We start from the raw sequence: 15,709 nt of genomic DNA, 5'->3' as shown, positions 1-15,709 counted from the left end.
GGTGTCCCTGTCCCAGCTCATCAGCGTGGTCAGTGCCCTCTCACCTAGCAGAGTCACTTCCTGCATGACGCATTTGTAGGTGATGACATCACTCATGTGGGAGGAGGATATGTAACAGCAGCAACATAAGCATTGCCTCACACTGATAAACCACAGTGTGCAGTTCTGCATCCACTCCTGTTTGGATGCATCTATTTCCCTCTGATGGTGAACTCCCATGCCCTCACAGGAAGAGAGAAACTAGGATGAACAGTACAGCATGTGCTGGTGTGTCTATTCGTATAAATAGTAAAGCGATGTTTTCAGCACAGTAATTCTATGGGGTATTGTGGGACTACATGTGCTCTGTAATGGCTGTGCATATGTATAAATGTCCTGTGTAGAGCACTGGAAATAATGAGATGAGGTGTGAACCACCTCTGACTGAGTGAAGACTGGGTGTATTTACATGCATTCTCTGACCGCATGTGTAACCTTACCCTACATGACAAGAAATTGGGCTTTCCATCCAGAAAGCAGGGAACCTAACATGGGGGACTCATTGTCTGTATGCTTCCAATATTAATACAAATTACAGCTTCTCTATGATGTCATTGACCTTTGGTGGAGGTTAACCATGAATGGGAGAGAAGAGAATGTTTTGCATTATTAGTGATTAAATTCTGCTGGTAATGATTTGAACACATGTAGTAACAGGTTTACAAGGTTTCAGTTTCAAATCCAAGGTCTCTGCTGCCAAACGGTTTATCATAACTTAATATTATTTCAGATTATGTCAGAAAATGTCAAACTCTAAAAATAAGTCAATTTCAATGTAATGTGGATATAATCAATGTCCTGTCAAGCACGAGTCATTCATGTAATATCTTAAAATATTTAACTGCAGTCCACTGGGACATGTCTCAGTCCTCTTTGTCCTAGCTGTTATTGTTGGAATTGTTTATATGACATGTTCTATGGCATTTATTCATTCAGAATGAAGTCATGAAGTTAAAATGGATTAATTAACTGACAGATTGATGCATGGATGGATGTATTGGTTGGATATGTTTTTTTGCTAAGCAAACAACCTGTTCATGTAGAGTGTGACCATGGTTGTGTTTTTTTCTGTTGCAGAACGAACGTGAGCAGATTATGACCACCAACGTGTGGCTCACCCAGGCCAGTACTGCATGTGGGATTCTCCCTCTATACCTTTGACTGTGCAGTCATGTTATTTACCCATTGAATGCTTTAGAGTCTGCTATTTAGAGTAATTGTCGTAACACTACTGTATGGTGAAGTAGAACAATGTAGAGTTGTGCCTGTGGGCATGTGTGTATGTGAGTATTAGGTGTATGTTTGAGGGCTTTTGTGTGTGTGACTGTGTATCTGTATCTGTGTGTTTGCCTGAGATGGGTATATATATATATATTTCTGTGTGTGTGTTTGCGTGTGTTCCTGGCTCTGATATGTTTTTTCTGTCTGCACGTGCCTGACTGTGCTTTTCTGTGGCCTATCAGGAGTGGAATGACTACCGGCTGATGTGGGACCCACAGGAGTACGAGGGCATTAAGAAGCTGCGCATCCCGTCTCAGCACATCTGGCTGCCAGACATCGTCCTCTATAACAAGTAATACACAGCCCATCCATGCACAACATCACGTCTTTTCACTGCAGTCGCCGCTCACTACGCTCAACATGAGCATCTTTATAAACAAGGGAGAGAACACTGGCCGAGCAGTTGCTGAGAGCCAAACCCCCCACCCCTGCCAAAAAAAGGAAAGTGGCAGTCTTTGCACTTGTAACCTCTGAGCAGCTGAGAACAAGAGTCAGGGCTCTGTGATTTGGGTTTTGTTAAACCCCAGCTGATGCTGAAAAGAGATGGGTTTTATTAGAGAATAAACCCCAGGGAACATGTTTATTTGGACCCGGTTTTGAAACTTTAACAAAAAACGTAATGATCGCTTAAATGTGTTACTCAGAGTTAAGAACAAGTTATAGCTCCACTTAATTAACTTTAATTAACCAATTTGCATCTGTCCTGTGCTATATTGTGAATCAGTTATATTTTGAAATAATACTGTACAGTAAACTCCTGTTGTTCCGACTGCTTGAGTGCTGAAATGAACTTCACCCTCTTACATATGTCACTTGTTCCTATAGTAATACTATAGCAGTATTAACTGAATTGGCTTTAAAACTATCCTGTTCAAGGTTATAATTCCTTGTACAGTTCACTTTGTGAAAAATATTGCATAATTTAATACAATAGGCAGATGCACATGACGTTAGAAAATGGATAAAAGTCAATTTTACAAATTGCTTGTATCTTAGTTGAATCTAGAGCTGCACTGAAATTAAATATGGTTTACTACTAAGTGCAAATGAATTAGTTCAGACATTTAGACTTATGTAATGATCTAATAATATCCACACTTAAGACCAAATGTATTGTGTAGGAAAGTGTCAAATGAATCTCATGCATTTATTACTTAATCTAGGCCTCTCATCATTTTCCACAAATTGCATTTTTGAAAACAAAGGTCAATTTTATTACATTGTTCATCCAAATACCACCAATTGGTAGCTTAAGCAAAACTGTCTGCCTAACTGCACATGCTACACTTAAATGGATAAATGTAAGATTACAGGATCATTATGTTGATTCCCTCATTTTGAGAGTTTTTCACATATTTTTAAGTGCCTTCATGTGGAAAATCCTTTGCTAAATTAAGCTTTCTGTTTCTATGGTAATTTGAATTGAGATACTGCATAAATAACATTCCAGGGACACAAAGGTCCCCCTGCAAAGCAGTTGGAATAAGAGACTGGTTCATTAATGCGAGTCAATCATACTCCCACCATTTCAGCATTTGGATGTTCTCATTAATCTTTTCTAATTGCGAATTTTCTACAAATGAACAGAGGGAACATTTTGTAAAGTAGTGTTAACAAGCTGGTGGCTTTGGGCCGTGCTCTTGGTCAAGTATCCTTGGTAGTGCATTTCCAACCATGTAACACATCGGTTTACAATTTAGATTATTTTAAATGTGTAACCGTACATTTATTTAAATTCCAAATTAGGTAACACTCCACTTCATAAAACTACACAGCCACATTCATAACTATCATTATCTATTAACTGTTATTAACTATTATCATTGTCTTCAATAATTTCTCATTTCATTTAGAAATTTGGGTTAATCTGTAAAATAGTGGTTATATGCTGAAAACACTAAAACAGTATGTGATAGAGTTTATACTGTAAGTAAAATTAATATTTGCAACATCATTTTGTTTGTTTCTAGGCCCTGCAGTTGGCCTGAGCTAACAACTCTTTGAACTGCAATTTTCATACACTAGTTACACTAAATAATTCCTTAATAACTATAAATAAACTGACATTTTAAGGACAATGGTTTAAATATTTAAGAACAATTATTGCCACTTCTGGAGATGTTCAACATGAGAACCACCAAGGGATAATTTTTACCTCTCTCACCTTTTCAAATACATGTTATTCTGTTTGAATAAAAACCACTGGGCTCTCAGTCCATGACTCCATGACTTTTCCTAATAGTGTGTTATTTATCATGTTACCAGTTATGAAGGTTCTGGGGTAACTGGGATTCTGGGATAAGAGGATAAATAACACAGGTCTAGGAAAAGTCATTTATACCTAGAATCACCACAAGGTCAAATTTACCTGGTGTAACCTATGTTTCTTTGCAATTTGTTGTTATGCATCTTGGTTGCCTAGCAATGCCTGTCATTATTTTTTGATTACTTTTGTTTTTCTTTGAATTCCTATTTTTCCTATTCTGTTTATCTGTTGTCCTGGTGCTTGTCTTCTGCCTTTAGAATTGTTATTGTGTGTTGTACAAATAGCCTAGAATTGACTGCCCATATAATAATAATGAGGACTAAAGGTCTAGCTAAATAAAATAAAGGAAAAGGGATAAAAGATAAAAAGGATAAAAGGAAAGAATTAAAAGAAAACTAACATAATTTATATTTGGAAGAAGAAGAAAAAAGATTATAAAGAAAAAGATTATGAGTGCCAAGGAAGCTCCAGGATGTGACTGAGGAAGGGTCTGATGAGGCAGAAGCATCAGGGATCAGTGATACATGCTGATACTGCAACAAAGAAGACATCATTTCATCTCTCCGGTTTCAACCCATAAGATCCAATAATTGATAAGATATGTGATTTCTTCTATTTTGCAGCTGATTTTTGTAAAATGTAGCAGGTACTATACTCATGGCACTTCTTGTTTTAAATTTTGAAACAACAGACATTTTACATGGGGATAGGCATTGATATGATATGAGCATATAATGAAAAATAAGAAGAATGAACAATTCTAAAGTCCTTTTTCATTTACCTCTCTTTTAGTGCTGATGGAACTTATGAGGTTTCATTCTACTCGAATGCCGTGGTGTCCAACACTGGCGACATCTTCTGGCTGCCTCCAGCGATCTACAAAAGCGCCTGCAAAATCGAGGTCAAGAACTTCCCCTTTGACCAGCAGAACTGTACGCTGAAGTTTCGCTCGTGGACCTATGACCACACCGAGATCGACCTCATCCTCACCAGTGACTTTGCCAGCCGGGACGACTTCACGCCCAGTGGGGAGTGGGACATCGTGTCGCTCCCCGGCAGGAAGAACGAGGACCCCAACGACATCACCTACCTGGACATCACCTATGACTTCATCATCAAGCGGAAGCCGCTCTTCTACACCATCAACCTCATCATCCCCTGCGTGCTCATCACCTCGCTGGCCATCCTGGTCTTCTACCTGCCGTCTGACTGCGGCGAGAAGATGACCCTCTGCATCTCCGTCCTGCTGGCCCTCACTGTGTTCCTGCTCCTGATCTCCAAAATCGTACCCCCGACGTCGCTGGCCGTGCCCCTCATCGGCAAGTACCTGATGTTCACCATGGTGCTGGTGACCTTCTCCATCGTCACCAGCGTGTGCGTGCTCAACGTGCACCACCGCTCGCCCAGCACCCACAGGATGCCCGAGTGGGTCAAGCGGGTCTTCCTCTACAAGCTGCCCGCTTTCCTGTTCATGCGCAGGCCCGGCAGCTCCAACATCCGCGAGCGGTTCCGGCGGAAGCACCAGCAGAAGTCCTACTCAGACATAAAGCTGGGCAAGACCGACGTCGACTCCTTCTACGTCAACGAGGAGTCGGCCAAGCGCTACGGCTGGAGGATCAGTGACCTGCCGGAGAACACCGAGTTCCGGAGGAGGATGACGGTCAAGTGCGAGGCGGACATGGAGGAGGCGGTGGACGGCGTGCGCTACATCGCTGAGCACATGAAGAGCGAGGATGATGATGAGGGCGTAAGTATGAACAAGAGCATCTCAACGCGATCTGATCCCTTCATGAAAATTTGCATGGCGCTAAATGGCAGAACTGGGTGTTCCATACAGGTCTGCGTGGATTGCACCCAGTTCTACTATTTATACACATGCAAATTCGCATGAATAGATTAAATCCCATTAACCTTTGGTTATTAGATTGTGTGTGTGTATCCAGCTCTGTTGTTGAGATGATTTATCATTTGTTACTTTGGAGCAAGTTCAGAAACAGCCATAATCTTTTTTTTTATTTATTTTATCTGTCACAGTATTCTGGCAAAGTTGAATAATGAACCATTAACAGCTAATGTAAGAGGGAGTCTGGCCTTCATCTTGGTTTGTTAAGCCCCAGACTACCTTTGGAGATAGCCTTCCACCAGACTAGATCTGTGAGGTTTCATACACATTTTTACACATTCATAATTAGTCTCAGATTTTATTTAATTAAAGTATTAGCATTGATAAGTAAACTTTGCTTTAGTATGTTGGATAGCCAGTGATAAAAGAAATGTTCCCATCCACCTACTTTATGTGTCATCTATGAATGAAAAGTATCTCATATAGATCTGGCTGATTAGTGAATGTAGTCTTTGATAAGACTTTACTTGAAGTGGGTCCAATGTATCATTCTTAACATCTTAATAAGCACTGCATAATATGATTATGTGTAAATATTACAGCTCACAACAACTGGTTTGTTTGATGTATTTTGTGTCACTTGGTGCAGTATGGATGATCGTTACATGCTTCACAACCTTTCATCAGTTGGTATAGCCTAGTCACAATGTTTATGTATACTTTGATGGGTTCTTGCCATTGTTTAGAGCTGATAATGGTGTTTTAAATGATTCATAAGGCCCACTTCCTTTAACCCTCTACTTCATAGAAGATTAAAGGAAAAAAGGAAAGCACCAGAAGAAAGTCATAATCAAAGAGTCCCCGTAAAATGAAATATTGATAAGGAATAATGTTCTGCCTCAGATAATCGAAGACTGGAAGTACGTTGCCATGGTGATCGACCGGCTCTTCCTGTGGATCTTCGTCCTGGTGTGCGTGGTGGGGACGATGGGGCTCTTCATGCAGCCGCTCTTCCAGAGCTACAACACGCCTGCCGCGGACGAGGAGTGACCGAGCCGCTCCCCCACCGCCGCCCGCCCAAGCACTCAGCCAGATACCGCTCCCAGTAGCATATACAAACAAGGTCACACGCTTAGAAACAACTCAACTCAGGACTTCAGTTGGAGGGCACTGTTCGTTTTTTTTTCTTTTTTCCCCCCTTGGTTTGTCAGTTTCTTTTTTTTTTTAAAGAATACAATCCTAGTTTTTAATCGATTGTGACATGTTTCGATTATATAACAAATGACGAACTGCAAGGTTCCCGCCTTGCATGTAAATGGTATTCTGGGTATTGTCGTCCTTGAAAGATAAAGATTAGATGTGATTTGAGATTGATTGCTGAGCCCAAAGATCCACGGTAAAATAGGCAAAGATTATGACAAGATCCGATCTAAAGAGTGCCCGAGTTTTCCTTCCAACATGGAAGCCTCCGTCCTTGGTAGCGTTTGTCTCTGGGAAGTTAAAAAAAAAAGAGAGATGAAAAATCTAAAAAAAGTTCTGCATTCTTTGGCAGAAAGGGTTTTGCTTTATTGATCTGGAACAAAGAGCCATAAGGGCAAAGCCACGACTTTGAAATGGTTTGACAGGGTGGGGATCTGAGTAGAAAAAAAAATCACTCATTGGACTTTGAAGCAATAGAATGCATTGCTTTTCATTTTATGGGTGAAATTCTTTTTTTTTGTATTTAAATGTTTCAGGGAAGGAGGGGTTTATTTAGAGGAAGTGGCTCTAACACAAATTCTTTTCTGATTTTATAAGCATTTTTAAGTCGTGCTAGCACAAGGCATTTTGAAAGAAGCCAGTAGCAATAACATAGACTATTTTATACAAAACCCACAAGCACATGATCCAAACTCGGCTGGATGAGGACTCCCTTAAGGCAAATAGCCATCTGAATCATGAAAACTACAGCCCCCACAATGCACCGTGGTCACAGGCTCCCACTCTTTCTGCTTATAAAGTTGACAGAGCAGGGCACTCCGCTTAACCATGTTCTTCAAAAGCTTTGTAAGTACTGTATGTGTAGCTCCAGACTTTTAGCTCAGAACAAGCACTCTCACTTCTACAACTAATATTACTATTTCAGCAACTACTGCTAGTCTGGGAAGCCTATGTCAACTTCAAACACATTATTGTTTTTTCTAAGTTCAGTATCATTTTCTTTTTTTTTTTTTAAGAATGTGATATTTTCTTTCTTCCCTGTCGCATCACTTGTTTTCACTGTGTACCTGATTGATGAGATGAATGCAAAGCCATTATGGAAGTGACAGATCAAGCAGTTTTAAAGAAAGACTAACAACAGTGAACAGTGACTAACAACAGTGAAAAGAGGCCTGGTGAAGCCTTGTCATGTCATGTACAGAGCTTTTGTTTTCTTATGTTTTATGCTTAAGAGCATAATTAATTGTTCATAACTGTTGCTGTTGCCAATACCTGTGAATAGATGTATGTACCATGAAAACACACTTTTAAATTGCCTTAATGGAATACAAATGAAGAGTAATTGGGAAAAAAAAAGTTTCAGCACCTGGAAATAATGGAATAACGGTCAGGAAAACATCAATACAAGATTTCATCTGTAAAAGAAAATTAAAACATCCTTTGTATTATTTAAAATAAAATGCTTAAAGATACATGTATCTTTTTTAGGAGGAGTGGTTATTTTGGGGAAAAAGCTGTATGCTGAAAGTGGGTGAGCTCGATCCCTAATGAAGGACAATTCATGGCTCTGCATGTTCTGTTATTGCCTTCTATCACCAAGCATCACACCAGATGAAAGTAAATCCCTCCTGCCTTAAAGATATGATGGAGTGGCACTGTACAGCTATAATGGACTGCTGGTGCAATAAATTATAGGGAAAGCACTATTTTATTTGATATACTGCACAATATGCCAACACCTTCACAGGTGAGGATGTTATAAAAGGCCCAACAAGCAAAATTTATGTGTCTCAACTTGAATCTTCACTCACATCCTGGATTTCGATCCCTGGAGTTCCTCTGAGCCTCTGCCAAAAAGACAGCATTCCCCTTAGCGAACAGCCAATTGGCTTCGCCGAAAGACTCGCCATCTCGTTATTAGAAAGGTTTCGAAGCGCTCATTTCCCAGGCTCCGGAACAGAATGACTGTGGTGAAGCATCGGTTTGTTGCTCTTACAAAGAAGAGGGCCACATGCCACATGTGTGATACTCCGCAATGTCATCGCAGCCAGCCTCCCCCAGCTGTCTGGCAAGAGGAGGGCAAACATAGTCTGAGAAAAACAGGGCTTGGCAGTGGAAGAAATTAAACAAACAGGAGTAGCAGGTGTAAATATGGGAGAAATGGCAAAGGGAACTGGAAAAATAAATATTCCCAGGACAGGAATATAGTAACTATGGGAAAATGTTCCGGATAAATTTAACAGAAAATGCAGTCAAAAGAAGAAGTTAATTTAAGGAATTTCCAAAGCCCCACTCTCTCAGAAATAGATATATGTACATATATGGTGATTATACATGGTTTTACAAATATTGCAGTATATATAATATATATATATATATATATATATATATAATGTGAAATTGAATTCATAAGGTTTTCATATAAAGTGTTAACTTCATGTTCTACAGATCAATTAAACAATGATTGTAGTTGTGAAGCATTGAGTCATAATGTATTGACTATAACCAAATCAGCAAATATCATGTAACTTATCATATGCATATATTATAGAATATACAGTGAATTTACATTCAAGTAATATTCCAGAGTATATGCATACAATAATATGTGTGAATATTATTGCATGTGTTAGACAAATTCTCCACATATTTTGGATTTTACACCCTTTTTACACATATTACATTTCAGATTCTAAGATCGTGTCCCAGAGCATGCTTATTTGGCTTTGCCTCATTTAAACATTGAACATCATTGGTAGCGTCACCCTCCTCTCTCCCCTCAGTAATCAGGCTCTCCTGCGTCCCTCTGTCACTTACAGTGTTTGGGGTAGTAAGCCACGGCGTCGCCCTAATCTTCGTGTCTCTGCGGGCCTGCCACAGAGATAAGATTGTACCACAATTCATTGCTCGCGAATCCAGGGGACGTCAACGTAATCTGCTTCTTTGGGCCGTCAGCTGTGACTGAAAGTCTTTGATGTGTTACGCTCGGAGCAGGAAAAAAAAAAAAAAAAGCTCCGTATCCCAGCGGGCTGTTTAGGAAAGGGCTAACCACATCCTTTTGACCTAAGATGCGCATGGCACGCAGGGGGCACAGAAAGCACGGTACACACAGTGTGCAGACAGGTTTGTGGTTTTCTTCTTCATTATTTACCGGCTTTACTATGAGTCCCTCATCTTTTGTTTTATGCCAGGATGAGGTGCTGCCGTTTAGCCCTGCCGGTTTGTCGGCTGATGCAGGGTCTTAAGTGATTACCCTGCTGTACTTGCTGTGATCAGAGTAGCTTCCCTGCTTTGCCGTGAGAGAAAAGACTAGCACATCAGTCCTGGGACTTCAGCGTTGAGCCCCTGCCAATCCTTTTAGCCATGGTGGCTAAAGTCCCTTCAGGCTCGCGATGACATGTAAGCACGTCACGGCGCTGCTGCGTTCAGAGGCGGTCAGAACCCTGAAATAGATCTAAGTCTCTTAAGACACAGTTACATGGGAGATCTGTCAGATTTGACAATGCCAGAATTTGATTGCGGTTATTTTTGCTCCTTTATTTACTTTCAAGTGCCAGCAGTGAGCGCAGTCAGTCTGAGACGTGTGAAAAATGACGCGCTCCTAAAATCCCGTTAAAACAGATCAGCTGGGACTAACTCAGTCCAAGGTTACCACGGTAACCTTTTTTCCTCTTGAAGCAGGGCTGGAATTCCACAGTTCAGTTTGGGTCATGTCCGTTCTGTGACTTGACCATTACAAGGCACACATTCACACCAGGCCTGCAGTGGCATCAGCCAAACACCATGGTCAACGGCTCATTTCCTTTTTTCCCCACGTACACTGAAACTTGTGTTTTGCCACTTAAACTCTGTTTTCACCTTAAATCCAAACGGCCGCTGTAAAACAGCAGCTCTTTTTTCCAGCAGTGTAACCGTTGGTGTTTATCAACCCCTGAGCAATTTCTTGCACAGCAAGCATTACTGTGTGCTCCCCACAGGACTGCTGGCAGTGAATGTGAAATCTGGTTTACAGAGAAAAAAAAGTTATCTCCGTCTCTATTTCAGGTTATTAATAACACACCATGGAAGCACTCCTTTCAACGCACATTAGTTACGGCCATAAATAACTAGGCGTATACAGTACATCAATTTCAATTAAGATAATGTCATGATGAAATGTGTCATGTGCTGAAGCACACCGGGTAATGTCAATTGCACATTTGTCTTTTATTTTAATTTTGAAAGAGAGTCCCAGTAAGAAAAACTAGTATTGTGCACATATGATAACATATTTTAAAATATTGGACCAGAACATGTCTTATTTTACAGATCTGAACATTTGCTTAAATACACATGTAATATATTGTAAATTGTGCACGTAGTACAATACATTACATCAGCTTGTAAAATACATATATTACAATAATTTTAAACATGAAAGTGTTAAATACTGACAGGGACACAATTTCATACTTGCCTAAAATCCTCAGTCCTGAATTTAAGTAGGGGCCATCAAAATGGTTTTTAAACTAACTGTATCTACACATATTCCAGATGAAAAAAGTAGAGACAATCTGGTGCTTTTGTCATGCCTGGATTCAATCAAAACTGCAAGGTCATCTTAACTGAAGGTATTACTCATTTTGGCGGATAAAACTTCCTAGATGAATTGGTCATCATATTGATAGTGACTTTTTCCCTTAAGGTGACTTAGGAGTTGTGATTGAATCCAGGGGTCTGCATTTTTACAAAGAAACACATTTCTTCACGTCACATCACATTCATAGAATTTATAGAATGTTGTATTGCTGCTCAAATATACTTTAGTAGTTTTAAATTAAAACACCTTTTCTGTTATTAAGATGATGAAATGATATATGATCTCAAAACTGACGTCCACGGTTTCTGTAAAAAAAAAAATAGTAAAAATTATATATATTGTCTAATATATTGTCTCTCTCTCTCTCTCTCTATCTCTCTCTCTATATATATATATATATATATATATATATATATATATATATATATATATTTGACAATATATTTATAACTCAATCATATATTGAAAATACATAAGAAATGAATTTTCTATATTCTTGGGCTGAACAACATATTTCATTTTCATATGGGATACCATGAACAAACATCCTTATTTTTCCTGTAAATACAAGATCAAACAAATAAAAACATTTAAGTAGTAGTTTATTTTAAATACAGGGGAGATTCAGTCAGTTATTTTAATATTTAACCTGAGGTAACATGCAATATAAGCACTCCTCATTTTGTAGCCAGACCTCAAAGTTCTCCCCTTTACTAACAATAAGGGCACATGCTTTAATGCTGCCATCTGCTGTTTAAGAAAATGAACCATAAATGTAATGTGCACCTGGGAGTGAAGTTCTGTGAGTAACAACGCTGTAAAGACGTTTATATTCCATGCACAACATTACTAAATGTTCAAACAATTTGACAAGGTTGCCTAGCCAAATGGAAATCCAACACTTGTATACCGAAGAGATAATAATTAAAATAGTTGTCACGTGTAACACATCTCAGGCTGGACTGATCTGCTAACAGATGGTCTTTGAGGCAGGTGTGAGCATCACTCAAAACTGAATATATATGTAAACTCTTATAAATCCACGCTGTGGCTAAAGTTAAGAAATGAATTTGTATATGCCGTGAGCGTGGATTAGCAAAGGGACAGCATCTTAAAGAGATTAGACAAGAGTTCAGTCTTGTTCATAGCATTTACTGTAGCTCAGATCAATATATACTGCATTATCGCAAGGTAAAGATCACTGAATGTGCTGACAGTCAGAGATGTGTGCTCCTGTTTCCCAGTCCTGCTCTTGAAAATGATCAAAAAAACTGCTCTCACTTTAACAAGCTGTTTGCGTTTCTCTGCAACTGGAAATGAATTTAAGTGACATTAAACATATAAAGGGGATGGGATTTCAGTAGAAACCATGCTTGCCTCTGCACTTTCAGTTGCTCCCCCTGAATGTTGGCCCAACATGTATCACCCACGCTGATCTCAGATTTCCCTAATGCAATACTCAGGATATGGCTGGATGGAGTGCTTCTGCAGAATTTATGTTGTGCATCCTAGAACTACAATCAATACTCATAAAATTAATTATTCATCAGCTTTTTGCACAGTATATGTTTGCCTGTCTGTTTTCATAGATACGTGGCTTTCTCAGTCTCAGACATGATTTTGAGAAACGGTTAGTGCATTACTATGTCTAAAAATAGTAATAACTATATGGAGCACTCAATCTTAGGGTCTGCGCACTTTCTTGATGGGTCTGGAACCTGGGTTACCAGGACTATATCAAACATAGAGGTCTTGTTGCTCACTGGTTAAAATATTTCCCTTGAGCGTAAGGGTGCAGACAGAGCCCAGGTCCAGACTCAGCTGTGCCATCAGCTGACAAATGACTAGGAGCCCCAAGTGGAACGCATTGGCTTCACTCTGTTGTGGATAGGGGAGGGTGTACCGGTAGGGGATGCTCGCGTCACTGCTCTCAGGCATCCCGTGACTTGGCAGGCTCCGGCAGGTTGATTGGATCACATCAGAGAAGCAGTGCCCATCCACCAATGGGTGCATAACTCACTGCTGAGTGCTGGTTGCCTTGTAGTATGATAAATAGTTGCAGGTGGCGTGAAAGTGCAGGATTTCTTCAGAGGATTCCAACTTCTCCATGAGTGCAGTGGTTTTTGGATTGAGGGAAGTTTAATATGTTCATTTGGCGATTCCAAAAGAGGACTGTAAAAAAGAAAAAAATTCTTGCACACATACAGCCATGCTTTTGTTAGAGTATGTACATGTTGACTCCTTATGGTTTTTTTTTGCTTGTGTTGCACTCTACCTCACTTGTAAGTCTCTTTGGATAAAAGTGTCTGCCAAATGAATAAATGTAAGAGTAAATGTAAATGTACACCATGTAAATACCTCTTACTTCTTCAAAGCAAGTGTAAGAGGTGATTTGTGTATACTGTGACATCTTCATTAACTCGTTATCATTTTTCATTAACCGGATTAGTGCTTTGAGCTGCATACCACAGAATTGGTGGAACCAAGGGAGAAGACCACAGGGAAGAAAATGAACTGACTAATTAATTGACATTGGGCATTAGAGGTAGGTTAACAAGGGGTAATAAGACAACTTGGTAGAGAGAACATTTTTAATTGATCTTATAATTTTTTTTTTCTAAAATGCATTGGCAAAATAAAATCACCAGCCTCCCTGTGTTGTGTTCAACAGAAAAAGTAGCACATTCAGCACAAATAAAACTGTCTTTATTTCACTGGTTCAGTTTATTCCCTTTAACACAGAACTGTGTTATTCTGGATTTCACTGGGGGGCTTGAAGTGAAGTCATTTCAGGCTTTTTGTAAATTCTAGTAGTCCCCTCCCTTTTTCACTGTTCCTCTTCAGCTCTGCAACATGTCAAATTCAACTCAATTTTTCCCTTTCTGCAGTTTCCAATATTTTGCAGTCCTGAAGGGACCTATGAGTGTTCTATGAAAATAATAGAAATATTTTTTAAATAACTGTCATATTTGGACTAAGTCTGTACCACCCAGTACTGATCTATAAATGGCTGATTCATCAAACAAAACAATTTTCTTAGTAATTATGGTCTTATTGACTGACAGAAAGCACCTATTAAGACACCCCATGTTCATTTGAATCAACTAGTTTCAAGGGCTGTGAGAATTAATACTTTCTGTGACCTGACAACAGCTCCTTCCCACATAAAGGCACACATTTCCATTCAAGGAATAACCTATTTTTTCTTACCTCACTCAAAGGTTAGAAAAAATACCAATGAATTCTTACCTTAAGTGTAAGTGTAAAGTTTAACTGTGTCAGTACATAGTCAGTTGACAGTCATAATGTTGTCAAAAGGAAGAAATCCCTCTCTGCAATCTGCCTGTTGAGCTCACTGACAGTGGCAGAGCGAGACTCGGGGAGAGGCTGCAGTAGAGAGAGTATATGGTATCCACACAGAATCATTTTGAAGACTCGTGTGAGATAACACTGAATCAGCACACACAAAACGCAATATCTCATGGTTATCATGTTGAAATTTGCATGTTGAAATTCACTGTCAGATTTAACTGGATTGTGAGGATGCATGAAGACAGAAATGATGGGTCTCTTATTTTACTGCTGGAGCTCAATGTGGCTTTATCATATTCCAAGATATTTCAAAATCATCACAGGAGTACCACCAACACACATATAAAGGATTCTTTCCAAATTCAGAAAAGGCTTGTCAGCTGTAAAAACCCAGTGTAAAAAGTCCATTCTACTGTAGCCAGTGGGTAGATTGTTATTTTAGTGATTGTGTGTGCTGGATGTTTGCCAGTTTAAAAAAGAAAAAAAGTACAGGGGCAAATGAGAGTAAAAAACATGATTAAATTGAAAGGACCATTATAGTTTGGGCTGCTTGGCAGTGCCTCGGAAGATATGACTTTTAAAAAATCATCTAAAGGTCAGGAAAACCCCAAAGGACACCTCCTTCTCCTACAGCACCACCTGATCACACAGTCTGGCTTTGAAGATTAGCAGTAAAATTTAGAGGAATTAACATTAATAAAATACAGAAGGGGAGAAATATTGAAAAAAAGTTGGTAAATAGCTCCTTTGATTAAAACAGTGCTTTTAAAGGTGGGCTTTTAACTGTACGTGATATTTCATGTTCTAAATTCTGCTTATTTTCATTTGCTTCAATATCATAGTGTGAAAAGTGTTTCAATATCATAGGTCTAGCCATGGCACAAGTGGGAGGAGAACCTGATGTACTCTTCCTTTACTTCTTAATTTACTGTGTATCCCATCAATCTTCTGCGCTCTGTGGATTTAGGTCTATAAAGGCAAATTATACAGCAATAAAACAAGCACAATGAAAGGCCTTTTATTTCTTACATCATATTGCACAATGTCAGACCCATATTGAAATGGGAGCCAGTCTGGCTTATGAAGAGATTTGTGGACTGTAACTAAAAAAAGTTATAATGGATGGTGTGGAACAAAATCAGATCTTGAATCTCATTATATGAAGACAGTCACACAGAAAAGTAAAATA

At 39.2% G+C, this 15,709-nt stretch overlaps 1 protein-coding gene across 1 annotated transcript; it reads left to right on the top strand.

Annotated features, from left to right (window-relative positions):
- The first annotated feature begins 1,119 nt into the window (after nucleotides 1-1,119).
- Nucleotides 1,120-6,479, top strand: chrnb5a (cholinergic receptor, nicotinic, beta 5a). Its single transcript, XM_036516408.1, has 4 exons — nucleotides 1,120-1,161; nucleotides 1,503-1,612; nucleotides 4,379-5,333; nucleotides 6,333-6,479. The coding sequence occupies exons 1-4, from the start codon at nucleotides 1,135-1,137 to the stop codon at nucleotides 6,477-6,479; spliced, it is 1,239 nt and encodes a 412-aa protein (XP_036372301.1). The 5' UTR covers nucleotides 1,120-1,134.
- The last annotated feature ends 9,230 nt before the right edge of the window (nucleotides 6,480-15,709 follow it).

The sequence above is a fragment of the Megalops cyprinoides genome, chromosome 22 (genome assembly GCF_013368585.1).
Source record: "Megalops cyprinoides isolate fMegCyp1 chromosome 22, fMegCyp1.pri, whole genome shotgun sequence".
Lineage (NCBI taxonomy): Eukaryota > Metazoa > Chordata > Actinopteri > Elopiformes > Megalopidae > Megalops > Megalops cyprinoides.
Note: the sequence above shows the minus strand (reverse complement) of the source record. Positions and strands in the feature narration are given on the sequence as shown.